The following is a 14,817-nucleotide window of genomic DNA, read 5'->3' as shown; positions in this document are numbered from 1 at the left end:
AGCCACTCACAGCGATGTTCAGGGTTATTCCTGGCTCTGTGCTCAGGAATTATTCTTGGCGGTGCTGGAGTACAAACCCTGATCACCATGTGTAAGGCAAATAAATACCCTATTTGCTCTGCTATCACTCCAGCCCCTATAAACAAACTCCTGTGGAGGAAAACTCAGGAGCACTTCAAGAACTCGCTTTGTGGGGCTGGAGTGGTAGTGCAGTGGTAGGGCATTTGCCTTACTCGAGCTAACCTAGGAGGGATTACGGTTCGATCCCCCGTCGTCCCATATAAACCCCAAGCCAGGAGCGATGTTCTGAGCACATAGCCAGGAGTAACCCATGATCCCCACCGGGTGTGGCGGGAAACAAAAATAACACACAAGAAAAAAAGAAAAAGAATTGGGGCTAGAGAGATAGCATAGCAGTAAGGTGTTTGCCTTGCATGCAGAAAGACAGTGGTTCAAATCCCAGTATCCCATATGGTCCCCCGAGCCTGCCAAAAGCAATTTCTGAGCCTAGAGCCAGGAGGAACCCCTGAATGCTGCTGGCTATGACCCAAAACCCAAAAAATGTGCTACTGAAAGTGAGCATAAAATTGTACATCAGGGGCCGGAGAGGTACATAGCATGGAGGGTAAGGCGTTTGCCTTTCATTGCAGGAGGTCATCGGTTCGAATCCGGGGCGCCCCATATGGTCCCCCCGTGCCTTGCCAGAGCAATTTCTGAGCCTGGAGCCAGGAATAACCCCGTGAGCACTGCCGGTGTGACCCAAAAAAACCACACACACACAAAAAAAATTGTACATCAACATGATTAACTTTAAGGTTCAGGAGGTCCTTCTGTAGTGGGGAGGCACGTCCTTGCATGTGGCCCTCCCAGGTTCAAGTCACCAACATTCATATGGTCTCTGGAGTATTGCCCAGGAGTGATCTCTGAGCATTGAGTCAGGAGACAGTCCTTAGCACCTCTGCTGTGGCTCCTCACCAAAAATAAAATAAACAAAATAAACTACTGATTTGAACTTAAGTGAAATTGCTGATCGGTTCCCATGGGGACACAGGAACACTTTTTTCTCTCCCTGTTTTTCAGTCTCTGTCTCTCTCTCTGTCTCTGTCTCCTCTTTCTCCTCCACTTTTGCACTCAGTGGTGGAGGATCTGGGCATTTATGAGGTGGTGAAGGAGCCGTTACTTTGTACATCAAACCCATGGGTGTTACCTGATCGTAACTCTGTTACCTAATCCTAGTAATTGTTTTAATTAAAACAATTAAGAACAGGTTTTAATTAAGAACAGATGGGAAAGATAGCATAGGAGTGAAAGTGCTGGTTTTCAGCCTGCTCCCCCATCCACCCCCCTGAATCCGCGTGTGTGTGTGTGTGTGTGTGTGTGTGTGTGTGTGTGTGTGTGTGAGAGAGAGAGAGAGAGAGTGACAGAGAGAGAGAGAGACAGAGAGAGAGACAGAGAGAGAGACAGAGAGAGAGAGACAGAGAGAAATTATTTTGTTTTGGGGTCACATCCAGCGATTTACATCCAGGTTTACTCCTGGCTCAGCACTTAGGAATCACTCCTGGCAGTGCTTGGGGGATCCTACCTAATGTCGGGGTTCGAACCTAGGTTGTCTGCGTGCAAGGCTAGCACCCTCCTGTTGTCCTGGCGCTTTGGCCACATCCAATCATTTTTAACGACTTTGCTCCACACCAGTCTCAGGAGCCACCTCAGGAGGGGGGGGGCAGGGAGTGGCATTTTCTTTTTTTTGTTTATCCTGGGGCCCCGAGCAATAGCACAATGAGGAGGGTTTGACTCCTGACATCTCATATGATCGCCCCCTGCATCTGCCAAGAGTAGCTTCTGAGTGCAGAGCCAGGACGAACTAACCCCTGGGCACTGCCAGGTGTTCCCCCACCCCCCACCCCCCAAAACAAACCCTACCAAATGTATTTTTCCTTTCTGTCAGGAGAGCAGGGCGGGAGGGGTTGGTGGTGTCAGTGGCATTTCTATGAAATTTGATAAAGCACTTAGAAGTGAAGGGCATGGAGCTGACTTGGCCTTATCAGAGTCACCAAGGGGAGCCTGCCTGAGAAGAAAAGCAAAAAAGGTCAAAGGGGGGTGAGGGAACTGGCTGGGGAGGCCAGGCCCCTCCCTCCCTTCCTTCCCCATCTTCTCTCCTCCCTTCCCTTGCTCTCCCTTTCCCTCCTCCTCCCTTCCCTTTTTCCCTCTCCCTATTTTCCTGCCCTCTTCTCTCTCCTCTTTTATTTCCCCCTGATTTGGGGGTCACTCCTGCCTGTGATCAGGGCTGGCTCCTGGTGGTGCTGGGGAAGGACGACCCATACGGAATGGCAGGATCAAACCCGGGTTGACCTCATGAAAGGCAACCTGGGTTCCATCCCCGGCATTCCAAAGGGTTCCGAGCCTGTCAGGTTCAATTTCTGAACACAGAGCCAGGAGTAACCCCTGACAGCTGCTGGTGTTGGCCCCAAACGATATAAGGCTAAGGGGGGGGGGCTGTTGTGCTGTGGCTCTGGCCGGGCTGTGACAGTCCCCTCAGAGTCATCCTAGCTCAGCTCTGAAGTTGAGAGTTGTTGAGAGATAGAGAGTTTTTATTTATGTAAGCTTGGGGCATCTTCCTGTGTCTTTCACTTTTTGGATGTTTTTTTTTTTTTTCATTATTATTATTTTGGTTTTTGGGCCACACCCGGTGGTACTCAGGGGTTACTCTTGGCTAGATATCTGCTCAGAAATAGCTCCTGACAGGCACGGGGGACCATATGGGACGCCGGGATTCGAACCAACCACCTTAGGTCCTGGATTGGCTGCTTGCAAGGCAAACGCCACTGTGCTATCTCTCCGGCCCCGATATGTTTCTTATTGGGTTGTGTGTGTGGATGTGTGGATGCGCATGTCTGTCAGCAAGTGTGTGTTTGCAATGTGGGCATGTATGCTTGCATGTGTGTATGAGCATATAATTATATATGCGTGTGATTTTCTGAGTGCTTGACACAAAACCCCCAGGAAACCCATTTCTCTCTTGTTTTGGGGCCACACCCAGGGGTGCTCAGGGCTGACTCCTGGCTCTGCACTCAGGGATCACTCATGGTGGGCTCAGGATCCTATAGGATGCTGGGGATCAAACCCAAGTCTACCACTTGTAAGGCAAATGCCCTTTCTGCTGTGCTATCTGTCTGTCTGTCTGTCTGTCTCTCAATTATCCAGGGAACTTCCCAAAAGTGCTAAAGTGTGTATGTGGTGTGTGTGTGTGTGTGTGTGTGTGTGTGTGTAAAGATCAAACCATAGCCTCACCTCTTCCCAAAGTGTATTCACTCTTTGAACTACACTCCCACCTGTAACCTCCTCCCAACACACACACACACACACACACACACAACACACACACACAACTTTTTTTGGGTTGATCCCTTTAGAGGCCACACCAGCTTGTACTCAGGGCTGACTCCTGGCTCTGTGCTCAGGGATTCCTCCAGGCTGGGAATTGAACCCTCCTTGCCCTGTGTGCCTCAGATCCTGTGCCACCCTCTGTGGAAGCCATGCCCACTGCCCACTGCCTGGCGCCTGCTGGGATCTTGTTTTTTTTTCTGCAGGCCATGAAGGAATAAAAGAATCAGGTCAGCCAGAAGCTTCCCTCCTGCCTGCTCGGCTTGGGTCACGGATTCGGGTTTTATTTGGGTTTCATTTTTTTTTTTCCCCTCTCCACATTGTGTCGGCCGGAAGACTTATGTGTTTGGGAAGTTTTTGTTGGCCTTGGACTGGCGCCTCCTTTTGAACTCGGGGCACTGACTTCGGACACGGCCCCAGCCCAGGAAACTGACCTTTTTCCTGCTCTCACAGGCCTCGCTCCGGCGGGTCCGGCCAGCAGCGATCCCAGAGGATCGACCTGACTTGCCTATTGCTTCCTGCCATTGACTCCAGCCCCCGAGGACAGACTGTTAATGGACCCGATATTCTCAATCATCCCCTCATGTGACCTGCCCAGTGTCCAGTCTATGACCCAGGTCCCCTGCTGTCATTGGAGGGAACGTGGGGGTCACAGCCGCTCCCTTCCCGGCCAAGAGTTCTTTTTGATTTTGACAAGAATGGCTCCTTTGGGCGATCAGAGCAATAATACAGCCCAAGGGGGTCATTTACCTTGCATGCCTATACCCATACCACTTGGGTTCGATCCCCAGCATCCCATATGTCCCCCGAACCCCAACAGAGGTGATCTCTGAGCTCAGAGCCAGGAGAAAGCTCTGAGCATCGCCAGGTGTGACCCAAAGACCCAAAACAAAGAAAAAAAAACCAAACATTTCTCATTTCTTTTTCTTTCTTTCTTTCTTTCTTTCTTTCTTTCTTTCTTTCTTTCTTTCTTTCTTTCTTTCTTTCTTTCTTTCTTTCTTTCTTTCTTTCTTTCTTTCTTCTTCTTTCTTTCTTTCTTCCTCCCTTCTCTCTCTCTTCCTTCCTCCCTTCTCTCTCTTCCTTCCTTCCTTCCTTCCTTCCTTCCTTCCTTCCTTCCTTCCTTCCTTCCTTCCTTCCTTCCTTCCTTCCTTCCTTCTTCCTTCATTTCCTTCTTTCTTTCTTTCTTTCTTTTCTTTCTTTTCTTTCTTCTTCTTTCTTTCTTTCTCTTTCTTCTCTTTCTTTCTTTCTTTCTTTCTTTCTTTTCTTTCTTGCAAAAAAAAACTCTCTGGTGGAGACTGGGGTGATAGAACAGCTGGGAGGATGTTTGCCACAGCTGATCCGGGTTCAATCTCCAGCATCCCATAGGGTCCCTTGAATACTTCCAGGAATGATTCCTGAGTAGACAGCCAGGAGTCACCCCTGGACATTGTCAGGTGTGGGTTTCCCCACCCCCCCAAAAAACGCTGTCAAAGGAATCAGATTTGTATTTTTTGTTTTGGGGGGCACTGGGGATTGAACCCGGGGCCTTATCCACCTGCTTAATGACAGGTGCAAGACCAGAGGGTCACCCAAACTGAGTGTTCCCCCACTTTTCCCTACCCTTCCCCAAACTTTGTGGGCCCCAGGGATGGATTCAATTGAAGGGTTTTCTTCTGCTGTTAGTTTTGGAGCCACAACTACCAGTACTCAGGGCTTATTTATTCCAGACTCTGTGCTTAGGGATTATTCCTGATGGGGCTCAGTGAGTATGTGTGTGTGTGTGTAGGCTGACTGTAGAATGCTGAGATTCAGCCACGTACAAGGCAAGAGCCTTAACCACTGCACTCTCTCTCTGGCCCTCTATTCCAGTGCTCTGGAAGCCAAAACTTTGTTCTGTGCTTCTTAAGAGTTGGACAAAGCTCCTGACCAGCTGTTATCTTTCTCTCTCTCTCCAGTTTGTCCCACCAGCTGTAAGTCTTCAGGCTGCACGGCCGAAGGTCACTGCTGCCACAGCGAATGTTTGGGCAACTGTGTGGCACCGGGTGACCCCACCAAGTGCGTAGCCTGCCGCCACTTCTACCTGGACGGCCGCTGTGTGGCGTCCTGCCCCCGGCCCTACTACCACTTTCAGGACTGGCGCTGCGTGGACTTCAACTTCTGCCAGGCCCTGCACAACAAATGCAAGAACTCCCGCCGGCCTGGCTGCCACCAGTACGTGATCTATGAGGACAAGTGCGTCCCTGAGTGTCCCTCTGGATTCACGATGAATTCCAGCAAGTGAGTCTCCTCTGCAGCATTTGAGGGGTGGTATGAGGGGTGGGAAGCTAGGAGGTGGGTATTGTTGTTGTTATTATTATTATTACTATTATTATTATTATTATTATTATTATTGGTCTTTGGGCCACACTCAGCAGTGCCCAGGGCTGACTCTTGGCTCTGCATTCAGGGATTTTTTTCTGTGTGTGTGTGTGTGTGTGTGTGTGTGTGTGTGTGTGTGTGTGTGTGTGTGTGTGGTGCTCCGGGGACTATATGGGATGCTGGGCATTGAAGAGGGTCAACCGAATGCAAGGCAAACATCTTTCCTGCTGTGCTATATCTCCTATCTCTCTGGCCTCTCTCTCTCTCTCTCTCTCTCTCTCTCTCTCTCTCTCTTTTATTTATTTATTTTTTTTAGTTTTGGGGCACACCTGGCAGCTCTCAGGGGTAACTTCTGGCTCTGTGCTCAGAAATTGCTCCTGGCAGGCTTGGGGGACAATATGGGATGCTGGGAATCGAACTCAGGTCTGTCCCAGGTCAGCCGTATGCAAAGCAAACGCCCTAGCACTATGCTATCACTCCGGGCCCATCTTAATGTTTTGTTGTTGTTGTTTGTTTGTTTTGGGGACTCCATGATGCCCAGGGCTGAATCCTGGCTCTGTGCTTAGGGATCACTCCTGGCAGGGCTTGGGTGGGGAGCCTATGGAATGCTGAGGATCTAACCCAGATCAGACAAGGCAAATGTTCTCCTTGTTGTGCTATTGCTCTGGCTGTCATCAATCTTATTAGCTTTGGGAATACAAGGCATAAAGCCAATGACCTCAGTTTCCCCTTAACCCCCATTTTCCTGATTTATCATCACCAATCATTGCAGGCAGCTGCTAGCATTTTGTTTTGCTTCATTTTTGGGATCTTGGTCGGGGGTGTTCTGAGAATCATGCAGTACCAGGGATCGACCCAGGATCTCTCTCACACACAGCCGAGCTCCAGCTCTGAGATCCGTTATTCCTCCTGCCCCAGAACTTGAAAGTCTGTCATATTCTCTATATATGAACCGGAAAACAAGACCAAAGAGACACTCAATTCTAGATGCTTCTCTGGGTCTTGTTAATAGGTTGTTTTTATTTATTTTTCTCTTCCTATTTTTGTTTGGGGGCAATACCTGGCAGTGCAGAGGGGTTATTCCTGGCTCGGTGCTCAGAGGTCAATACTGGTGGGGCTTGGAGGACCTTGTGGGAGGCCAGGATCAAACCCAGGTCAGCCGTGTGCAAGGCAAACACCCTTTCCTGTGTACAATTTCTTTCTTTTATTTTGGTTTTGGGGCCATCCCTGGCAATGGTCAAGGGTAAACCCCGGGTTCTGCAGTCCAAGTAGTGCTGAAGGACCATACGGGGTGTGGGGGATTGAACCCCAGCTTGCCACTTGCAAGGAAACACCCTCCCTGCTGTGCTATGGCTCTGGGCCCCCTTTATAATGTCTTTAGCACCTGCTGTTAGTGGGGCTTTCTGAGTTTGTTTGTTTTGGGGATGTGTGTGTTTTCTTTAGTTATTTCTGCTTTGTTCTGGGGCTTTGTTCTTCCGTTTCCAACAGTGGCTGAGAAAGGGCTGCGTGTCCCCTGAGTGTGAGTCAGCTTCAGTGCAGCTGGGAATGACAATTCTTTCTTTACGTCCTTCCACACTGCCATGAGCTTGCTCTTGCCATGAGTTCAGAGACTCAGAGCATCTGTGACCCACCCTGAGTTCGGAAAATGGGTGTCCTGGAGTGTTGTATCAAGGACTCGGGAAACCACACATACATACATGTCCACACTAACAAGAAAAACCCACAAAAGTGAGTGTCAGACACACAGGAAGGTTCCCCAAGCTTGAACCACTTATGTAAGGAAATGAAAACACACACACACAGACACACCAGAAAAATAACTCTCATCTTCCAAGCGGAGCTAGTGTTGTCTTGTGGGGACCATCACAACCTGGCTGGGGGGGAGCTGGAGGAACCCCCAACTCCTCGCAGACCTCAGTTCTCAGGAGCAGTCATGGAAGCTGCTGGGACAGTGTTTAATTCTTATTGTTTTGGTTTGGTTTGGGGCCACACCTGGCAATGCTCATGGCTTCCTCCTGGCTCTGAGGTCAGGAGTCACTCGAGGTGGGCTCAGGGGACCATCTGGGATGCTGAGGATCAAAACTGGCTCAGCCACATACAAGGCAAGTGTTTTACCCTCTGTGCCATTATTACCCCAGGCCCTAAGTCTGTTTTCTTGTACCTGCTTTTGATAAAAAGCAAAAGATTGAATGGCGGGGCCGGGCGGTGGCGCTAGAGGTAAGGTGCCTGCCTTGCCTGCGCTAGCCTTGGACGGACCCCGGCGTCCCATATGGTCCCCCAAGCCAGGAGCGACTTCTGAGCGCATAGCCAGGAGTAACCCCTGAGCAGTACTGGGTGTGGCCCCCCCCCAAAAAAAAGGTTGAATGGCTTTGGTAAACCCAAAGAGGCCACTATAAAACGTCTTTATAAAATTTTTCTCCCAGTGGGATGTTTGTGCAAAAAGACATTGGCTTAAGATAAAAGGGGTTGTGGGGAGCAGAATCCCCAGAGGGGCTTAGGGAACTGCTTCCGGTTCAGAGTTCTGGGCTGGCTACAAGCAGTGGTAGAAATTGACCTAGGAAGGGCTGGACAATAGCACAGTGGGGAGAGCTTTTGCCTTGCACACAACTGACCCGGGTTCAATTCCCAGCATCCCATTGGGTCCCTGACTAACACCAGTAGTAAGTCCTAAGATCAGAGCCAGAAGTAACCCCTGAGCACTGCTGGGTATACCCCCAAGCCCTAAAGTAAAATAAAATTTGTACTCTAGCCCTTTAAGTGATCTCCCTCAAAACCCTAAAAGAAGGTTTTGTTTTTCTGGGGCTGGGGTTTGGATTTGGGGGGATTCTTTTTTTGGACCACATATGGCAGGAGAACACTCTTGATGGGGCTCAGGAGACCCAATGGGGTGCCAGGAATGAAACCAACATTGTCTTGGCCACCCTTTAAAGAATTTTTTAAATTCTCACTACAGTGGAGATCTGAGAAATAAAAGCACCTGTCTAATGTTCTTGCTGATGGAGCCCCCCTCAGTTACCTCCCATGATACAGTGACCCCCAGGTTCTGTGTGACCCTGGGGTTTTTCCTAAGTGGAAGGAGCAGTACAAAGCCTGAACACTAATTCCAACCTGTCTTGCAATATTTCACATAGTGATGGTTTTTCCCTCCCCTTTTCTTTCTTTCTATCTTACTTTCTTCCTTCCTTACTTCCTTCCTTCCTTCCTTCCTTCCTTCCTTCCTTCCTTCCTTCCTTCCTTCCTTCCTTCCTTCCTTCCTTCCTTCCTTCCTTCCTTCCTTCCTTCCTTCCTTCCTTCCTTTCTTTCTTTCTTTTTTTTTTTTGGTTTTTGGGCCACACCCGGTGACGCTCAGGGGTTACTCCTGGCTATGTGCTCAGAAGTCGCTCCTGGTTTGGGGGACCATATGGGACACCGGGGGATCGAACCGTGGTCCGTCCTAGGCTAGCGCAGGCAATGCAGGCACCTTACCTCTAGCGCCACCGCCCGGCCCCATCTTTCTTTCTTTCTTTCTTTCTTTCTTTCTTTCTTTCTTTCTTTCTTTCTTTCTTTCTTTCTTTCTTTCTTTCTTTCTTTCTTTCTTTCTTTCTTTCTTTCTTTCTTTCTTTCTTTCTTTCTTTCTTTCTTTCTTTCTTTCTTTCTTTTTCTTTCTTTCGCACACCCAGGGATGCTCAGAGCTGACTTCTGGCTCTGTACTCGGGGATCACTCCTGGCAGTACTCTAGGGGACAAGTTCTGGGCAGATCTGTTATAGCCTTGAATACATAACTTGGGGGTGTATGGAGAGTCGGTGGGTGGGGGTGAGGAGGGGGATCCTTGCCTTGCCTAATAGTCCTTCTCTCTCTGCCCTGCCCTCAGCCTGCTGTGTACCCCATGCCTGGGCCCCTGCCCCAAAGTCTGCCACTTGGAGGGGGAGAAAACCATCGACTCAGTCACATCAGCCCAGGAACTTCGTGGCTGCACCGTTATCAATGGAAGCCTGATTATCAACATTCGTGGGGGCAGTAAGTAGGGTCCCCATTATTGCTAGGCAAGAGCAGGGAGCCCCCAGCCCTCCCCTTCCCCACTCAGAGGAGTCTTTGCATTCCCAAAGACTCAAGATCTTGGAATCTTGGAGTAGGGGCCAGGAAGATGGTTCAATAGTTAGCACTATCTATTGGTCTGTGTAAGGATCTGAGTTTGATCCCCGACCTTTGATTCCATTCCAACCCTACTAAGCCCTAGCATCAAATCATGGGACCCAGTTGGTCAAGTATGACAGGCAGTTGGTCCCTGTATAGGATGGGCACCCCAAATAAAACATTTAATAAATTCTGGATATCTGTGGCTCATCCATCACAACGGTCATTATGGGGCTTAGCAAACTGATATTCAGAAGCTGGAGAGATGTGGGGCCAACTTGAGCTCAATTCTGGCATAGGGGGTCCCTGAATTCCATCAGAAGTGAGCCATAAGCACCATTAAATATGGTTCCCAAATCACAACAAAACTGAATCTGCCATTTGTGTCTCTTACCCCCAAATCTGATTTCCCAAGTTGGAGGTACATTATTAGACTCTTCCAACAAAAATAAAACTTTGATTTTAGGGCGATATTTGGTGGTGCTCAGGGAGTTATATGGGCCGGGATCAAACCTGAACTCCCACAGACGAAGATTGGGTCCAGCCCATTGAGTGCTCTCTCTGGCCCTTTTTCCAATAAAACTTTATTTATCAAGGGGCCAGTAAGATGGCTCGGTGGGCAGGTGGGAGCCCTGGGTTGAACCCATAGAACTGAGGGAAGATTCCTTGCTGACCACCCCCCTCACTCTGTATTCACTCCTTATTTAGAACACAGACTAAAACTCTAAAATAGGAGAAACAAAGTTTCCCTTTTACTTATTTATTTTGGGGGTGGTTCTTGTAGCCCAGCTTGGAATCATACCCCGAACCTCATCGACTTGGTCCTACCACAGTCCAGAACCTCTGGGGGTCAACTTTTTTCTTTGTTTATTTGGGACACACACCTCCCCCCCCCCCAGAAGTGCGCAGGGCTGATTCCTGGAATCACTCCTGGAAGTGCTTAGGGGAGACCCTACGGGGTTTTGGGGATCAACCCTTGTCTGCTGCTTGCAAGGCACAAGCCCTCCCCACTGTTCCCTTTCTCTTACCTCACATGTATCTCTACTACCAACTCCTCTTCTCCTTCTCTTCTTCCCTTAGACAACCTGGCGGCAGAGCTTGAGGCCAATCTGGGCCTCATTGAGGAGATTTCGGGGTACCTGAAAATCCGACGCTCCTACGCCCTCGTGTCTCTCGCCTTCTTCCGGAAGCTCCGTCTGATCCGAGGGGAGACGCTGGAAATGGGGTAGGCACCAGGGTGGGACCCTGAATCTGAAGCTTAGTCCACGAACGTGCCTGTAGGGGCAAGTTCATGAACAAGGAAGTGACCTTCATGGACATGAATAAAGGCTCTGAGTTTGGGGTGCGGGGTCAACAGGAGGACGCCAGCTTAGTGGGGCTGAGGCTCTGGGGTTTCATGGACATTGCAAATAGAAAAAAATGCAGATATAATGCTGGTGAGATAAGATAAAACAATGGGGAGGATGTTAGCCTTGCATGTAGCAGAACAGGTTTGATTTCCAGCATCCCATAAGTTCTCCTGAGCAATGCCAGGAGTTATCCTTGAGCACAGAGCCAAGAGTCAGCCCTGAGCTCTGCCAGGTGTGGCCCAGACACCAAAAGTTTTTAAAATGTAAAAAGGAACAGGGCCGGGCCCGGAGAAATAGCACAGCGGCGTTTGCCTTGCAAGCAGCCAATCCAGGACCAAAGGTGGTTGGTTCAAATCCCGATGTCCCATATGGTCCCCCGTGCCTGCCAGGAGCTATTTCTGAGCAGACAGCCAGGAGTAACCCCTGAGCACCTCTGGGTGTGGCCCCCCCCCCCAAAAAAAAAAAAAAAGGAACAGGGCCAGAGTGATAGTGCAGTGGTAGGGCATTTTCCTTGCACGCGGCTGACCCAGGATGGACCTGGGTTTGATCCCCGGTGTCCCATATGGTCCCCCAAGCCAGGAGTGATTTCTGAGCGCATAGCTAGGAATAACCCCTGAGCGTCACCGGGTGTAGCCCCAAAACAAACAAACAAACAAAAAGAAAAAGAAAAAGGAACAAATGTGAGTGCTGAGAGACAGAACAGGAAGGTGGTTTGCTTGCACCCCCTCTAGCATCATATAGGTTCCCCCACTTACTTCAGGAGTCAGCCCTGAGCACAGTCCCAGGAGCTCTCCCTCCACTGAGAAAGAAAAGAAAGAAAAAAATGTATATAGACTGAATGACATTGCCTGGTCCCCCAAATATTGTTGCATGTGGGACATCTGTATATCTCTGGATATGCCCCCCAAAATCATAAAGAAGAGCTTTGAGGACTTAGAGAAATAGTCCGTGGGGGAATGCACTTGTCTTGCATTTTGACCAACCTCAGTTTCATTCCCAGAACCCATAGAGTCCCTCCCCTGAGATCCACCAAGACTGATTCCTGATCACAGAGCCAGGAGTAAGCCTCAAACACTGCTGGCTGTGGCCCATAAATGCAACCACAACAGGGACTGGGAGAGATAGTACAGCGAGGATGGTGCTTGCCTTGCATGTATTCTACCCGAGTTCAATCCCCAGCAGCTCATAAGGTCTCCTGGGTGTGGCCAAAGCAAAAACAAGGGACCAGAGTGATAGCACAGTGGGTAGGACATTTGCCTTGCATGTAACCAACCTCCAACCTGGTTTTTTATTTTTGGGGCCACACCCAGTGGTGCTCCGGGGTTACTCCTGGCTTTGCGCTCAGAAATTGCCTCCTGGCAGGTTTGGGGGACTCTGAGATGCTGGGAATTTAACCTGGTTGGCCTCGTGAAAAGCAAACACCCTATCCTCTGTGTCATCACTCTGGCCCCAACCAACCTGGGTTTGATCCCTGGCATCCCATAGGATTCCCTGAACCTGTCAGAAGTAATTTCTGAGCACAGAGCCAAGAGAAACCCCTGTGTGCAGCCGAGTACGGCCCCTAAAACCCCACAAAAAAAATACAAAAGAAAAAGTCCCTGTGTTGGATAGCTGGTTCCAATTAAGTCTGCTCCTCCTTGGGGGGGCTCATCTGTGGCTCTGCCTCCCCCTCTGCCCCATCTGTGCCCCCCCAGTCTCAGACCCATTTCTCCACCATGACCGTGAGACAAAGCCCTCCCCGCCCTTGTTTCCCAAGAGCCCCCTTGCAGCGGAGATGGGGACCCGGGACTGAAGGTTTTGTGTACCTCCAGGAACTATTCCTTCTATGCCCTGGACAACCAGAACTTGCGGCAGCTGTGGGATTGGAACACGCACAACCTCACCATAGCCCAGGGGAAGCTCTTCTTCCACTACAACCCCAAACTCTGCCTGTCGGAGATACACAGGATGGAGGAAGTGTCTGGAACCAAAGGGCGCCAGGAGCGCAATGATATTGCCCTGAAGACCAACGGGGACCAGGCGTCCTGTGAGTGGGCAGGCCTGGGGTCCCTCCTATGGGGAGTGAAGCTCACCCCTGAGAATATGGCTTTCTGTTTCTTCCTCCCTGTCACCACCATTCGCTAACCTGGCATTCATTGGGGTATCACTGCTCTGTCCCCCCCAGAAGTGTCCAGTCACTTGTATAGGGGGGGGGTAGGCTGAGGACAAGGGCTGCACCTCTAAACCTTGTGCCTGATGTACAAAATACAGTGTTGGATGCTGAAGGTGGACTGATGCAGTGGATAGTGAATGGATAGGTGGGTGGGTGATGGGTAGATGGATGGATGGATGGATGGATGGATGGATGGATGGATTCATGCATGGATGGATATAGGGGTGGATGCTTGGATGGGTGGATGGATAGGTGGGTGATGACTGGAGAGACGGACAGATAGATGGGTGGGTGGGTAGATGGACAGATGGGTTGATAGGTGGGTGATGGATGGATAGTGAAGGAATGGGTGGGTGAATGGGTGGATGGACAGATGGGTGGGTGGGTGGATGGATAAGTGGTGGGTGATGGATGGATGGGTGGGTGGACAGATAGAATGAGTGGATGGATGAATAAATGGGTTGATAAGTGGATGGATGGATGGATGGATGGATGGATGGATGGATGGATGGATAGTGGATAAATGGGTGGGTGGATGGATGGATAGTGGATGAATGGGTGGGTGGATAGATGGATAAATAGGTGAATAAATAGATAAGTGGATGGGTAGTTGGGTAAGTGGATGGGTGGATGGATGACCGAGTGCTTGAATGAGTGAATGAATGCACGAATGTTGACTGGATGAAAGACTGAACTAATGAGTGAAGTACATGTTATCAATCTGAAACGAACTAACGCCAGACTTTCCGTGTGCCTGTGTTTCTCGTCCATTTCCAGGCGAAAACGTGTTGCTTAAATTTTCTTACATTAAGACAACTTTCGACAAGATCTTGCTCAAGTGGGATCCTTACTGGCCCCCCGATTTTCGAGATCTCCTTGGGTTTATGCTCTTCTACAAGGAGGCGTAAGTGAAAGAGGGGAGATGGGGTCTTGGCCTCGAGGCTGGTTGTGGGTTTACCCTAATTGTCCTCTGGGGAGCAGGTGGAGGAGGTGGTGGTCCCCCATTCATAGAACCTTTAACAGAAGTGACTTTTCTTGATCTTTGGCTGAAAGTTCCTGAGATTACTGGAAATAGAAATTAAGTTGTTCTTTGAGGCTCAGATGGGCCCATTTCTGGGGGGTAGGGGGGATTTCCTTTTGGGTGCTTCTTGTGTTCGTGTCCCCCAGAGAGTTTTGAGCAAAGCTCACCATATTTGGCTTCATTCAGGGCACATTTGTAGGATTTTGGTTTGAGGGGACCAGAGCAGAATTCTGGGTTTTGAGTTTTGTTTGTTGTTTTAGTTTTTATTTGTGGCCCACACAAGATGGTGTTCAGAGATTACTCCTGACTCTGTGTTCAGGGATCACTCCTGACAGGGCTCAAAAGACTCTATGGGATGCCAGGGATTGAACCTGGGTCAGCCATGTGCCAGACCAGGCCTTCCCCACTGTCCTATGGCTCCGACCCCAACATTTCATCTCTGAAGGCTACTCATAGGCAGCTT

At 49.7% G+C, this 14,817-nt stretch overlaps 1 protein-coding gene across 1 annotated transcript in view; it reads left to right on the top strand.

Annotated features, from left to right (window-relative positions):
• INSR (insulin receptor) overlaps positions 1–14,817 on the top strand; it is a 95,015-nt gene that overhangs the window by 53,160 nt on the left and 27,038 nt on the right. Inside the window, exons 3-7 of the mRNA XM_049789402.1 lie at positions 5,316–5,637; positions 9,570–9,715; positions 10,913–11,057; positions 12,993–13,207; positions 14,111–14,237. Coding sequence (XP_049645359.1) covers positions 5,316–5,637; positions 9,570–9,715; positions 10,913–11,057; positions 12,993–13,207; positions 14,111–14,237 — 955 coding nt within the window. The remainder of the gene's footprint in view (positions 1–5,315; positions 5,638–9,569; positions 9,716–10,912; positions 11,058–12,992; positions 13,208–14,110; positions 14,238–14,817) is intronic.

Source organism: Suncus etruscus, chromosome 15, assembly GCF_024139225.1.
Source record: "Suncus etruscus isolate mSunEtr1 chromosome 15, mSunEtr1.pri.cur, whole genome shotgun sequence".
Classification (NCBI taxonomy): domain Eukaryota; kingdom Metazoa; phylum Chordata; class Mammalia; order Eulipotyphla; family Soricidae; genus Suncus; species Suncus etruscus.
Note: the sequence above shows the minus strand (reverse complement) of the source record. Positions and strands in the feature narration are given on the sequence as shown.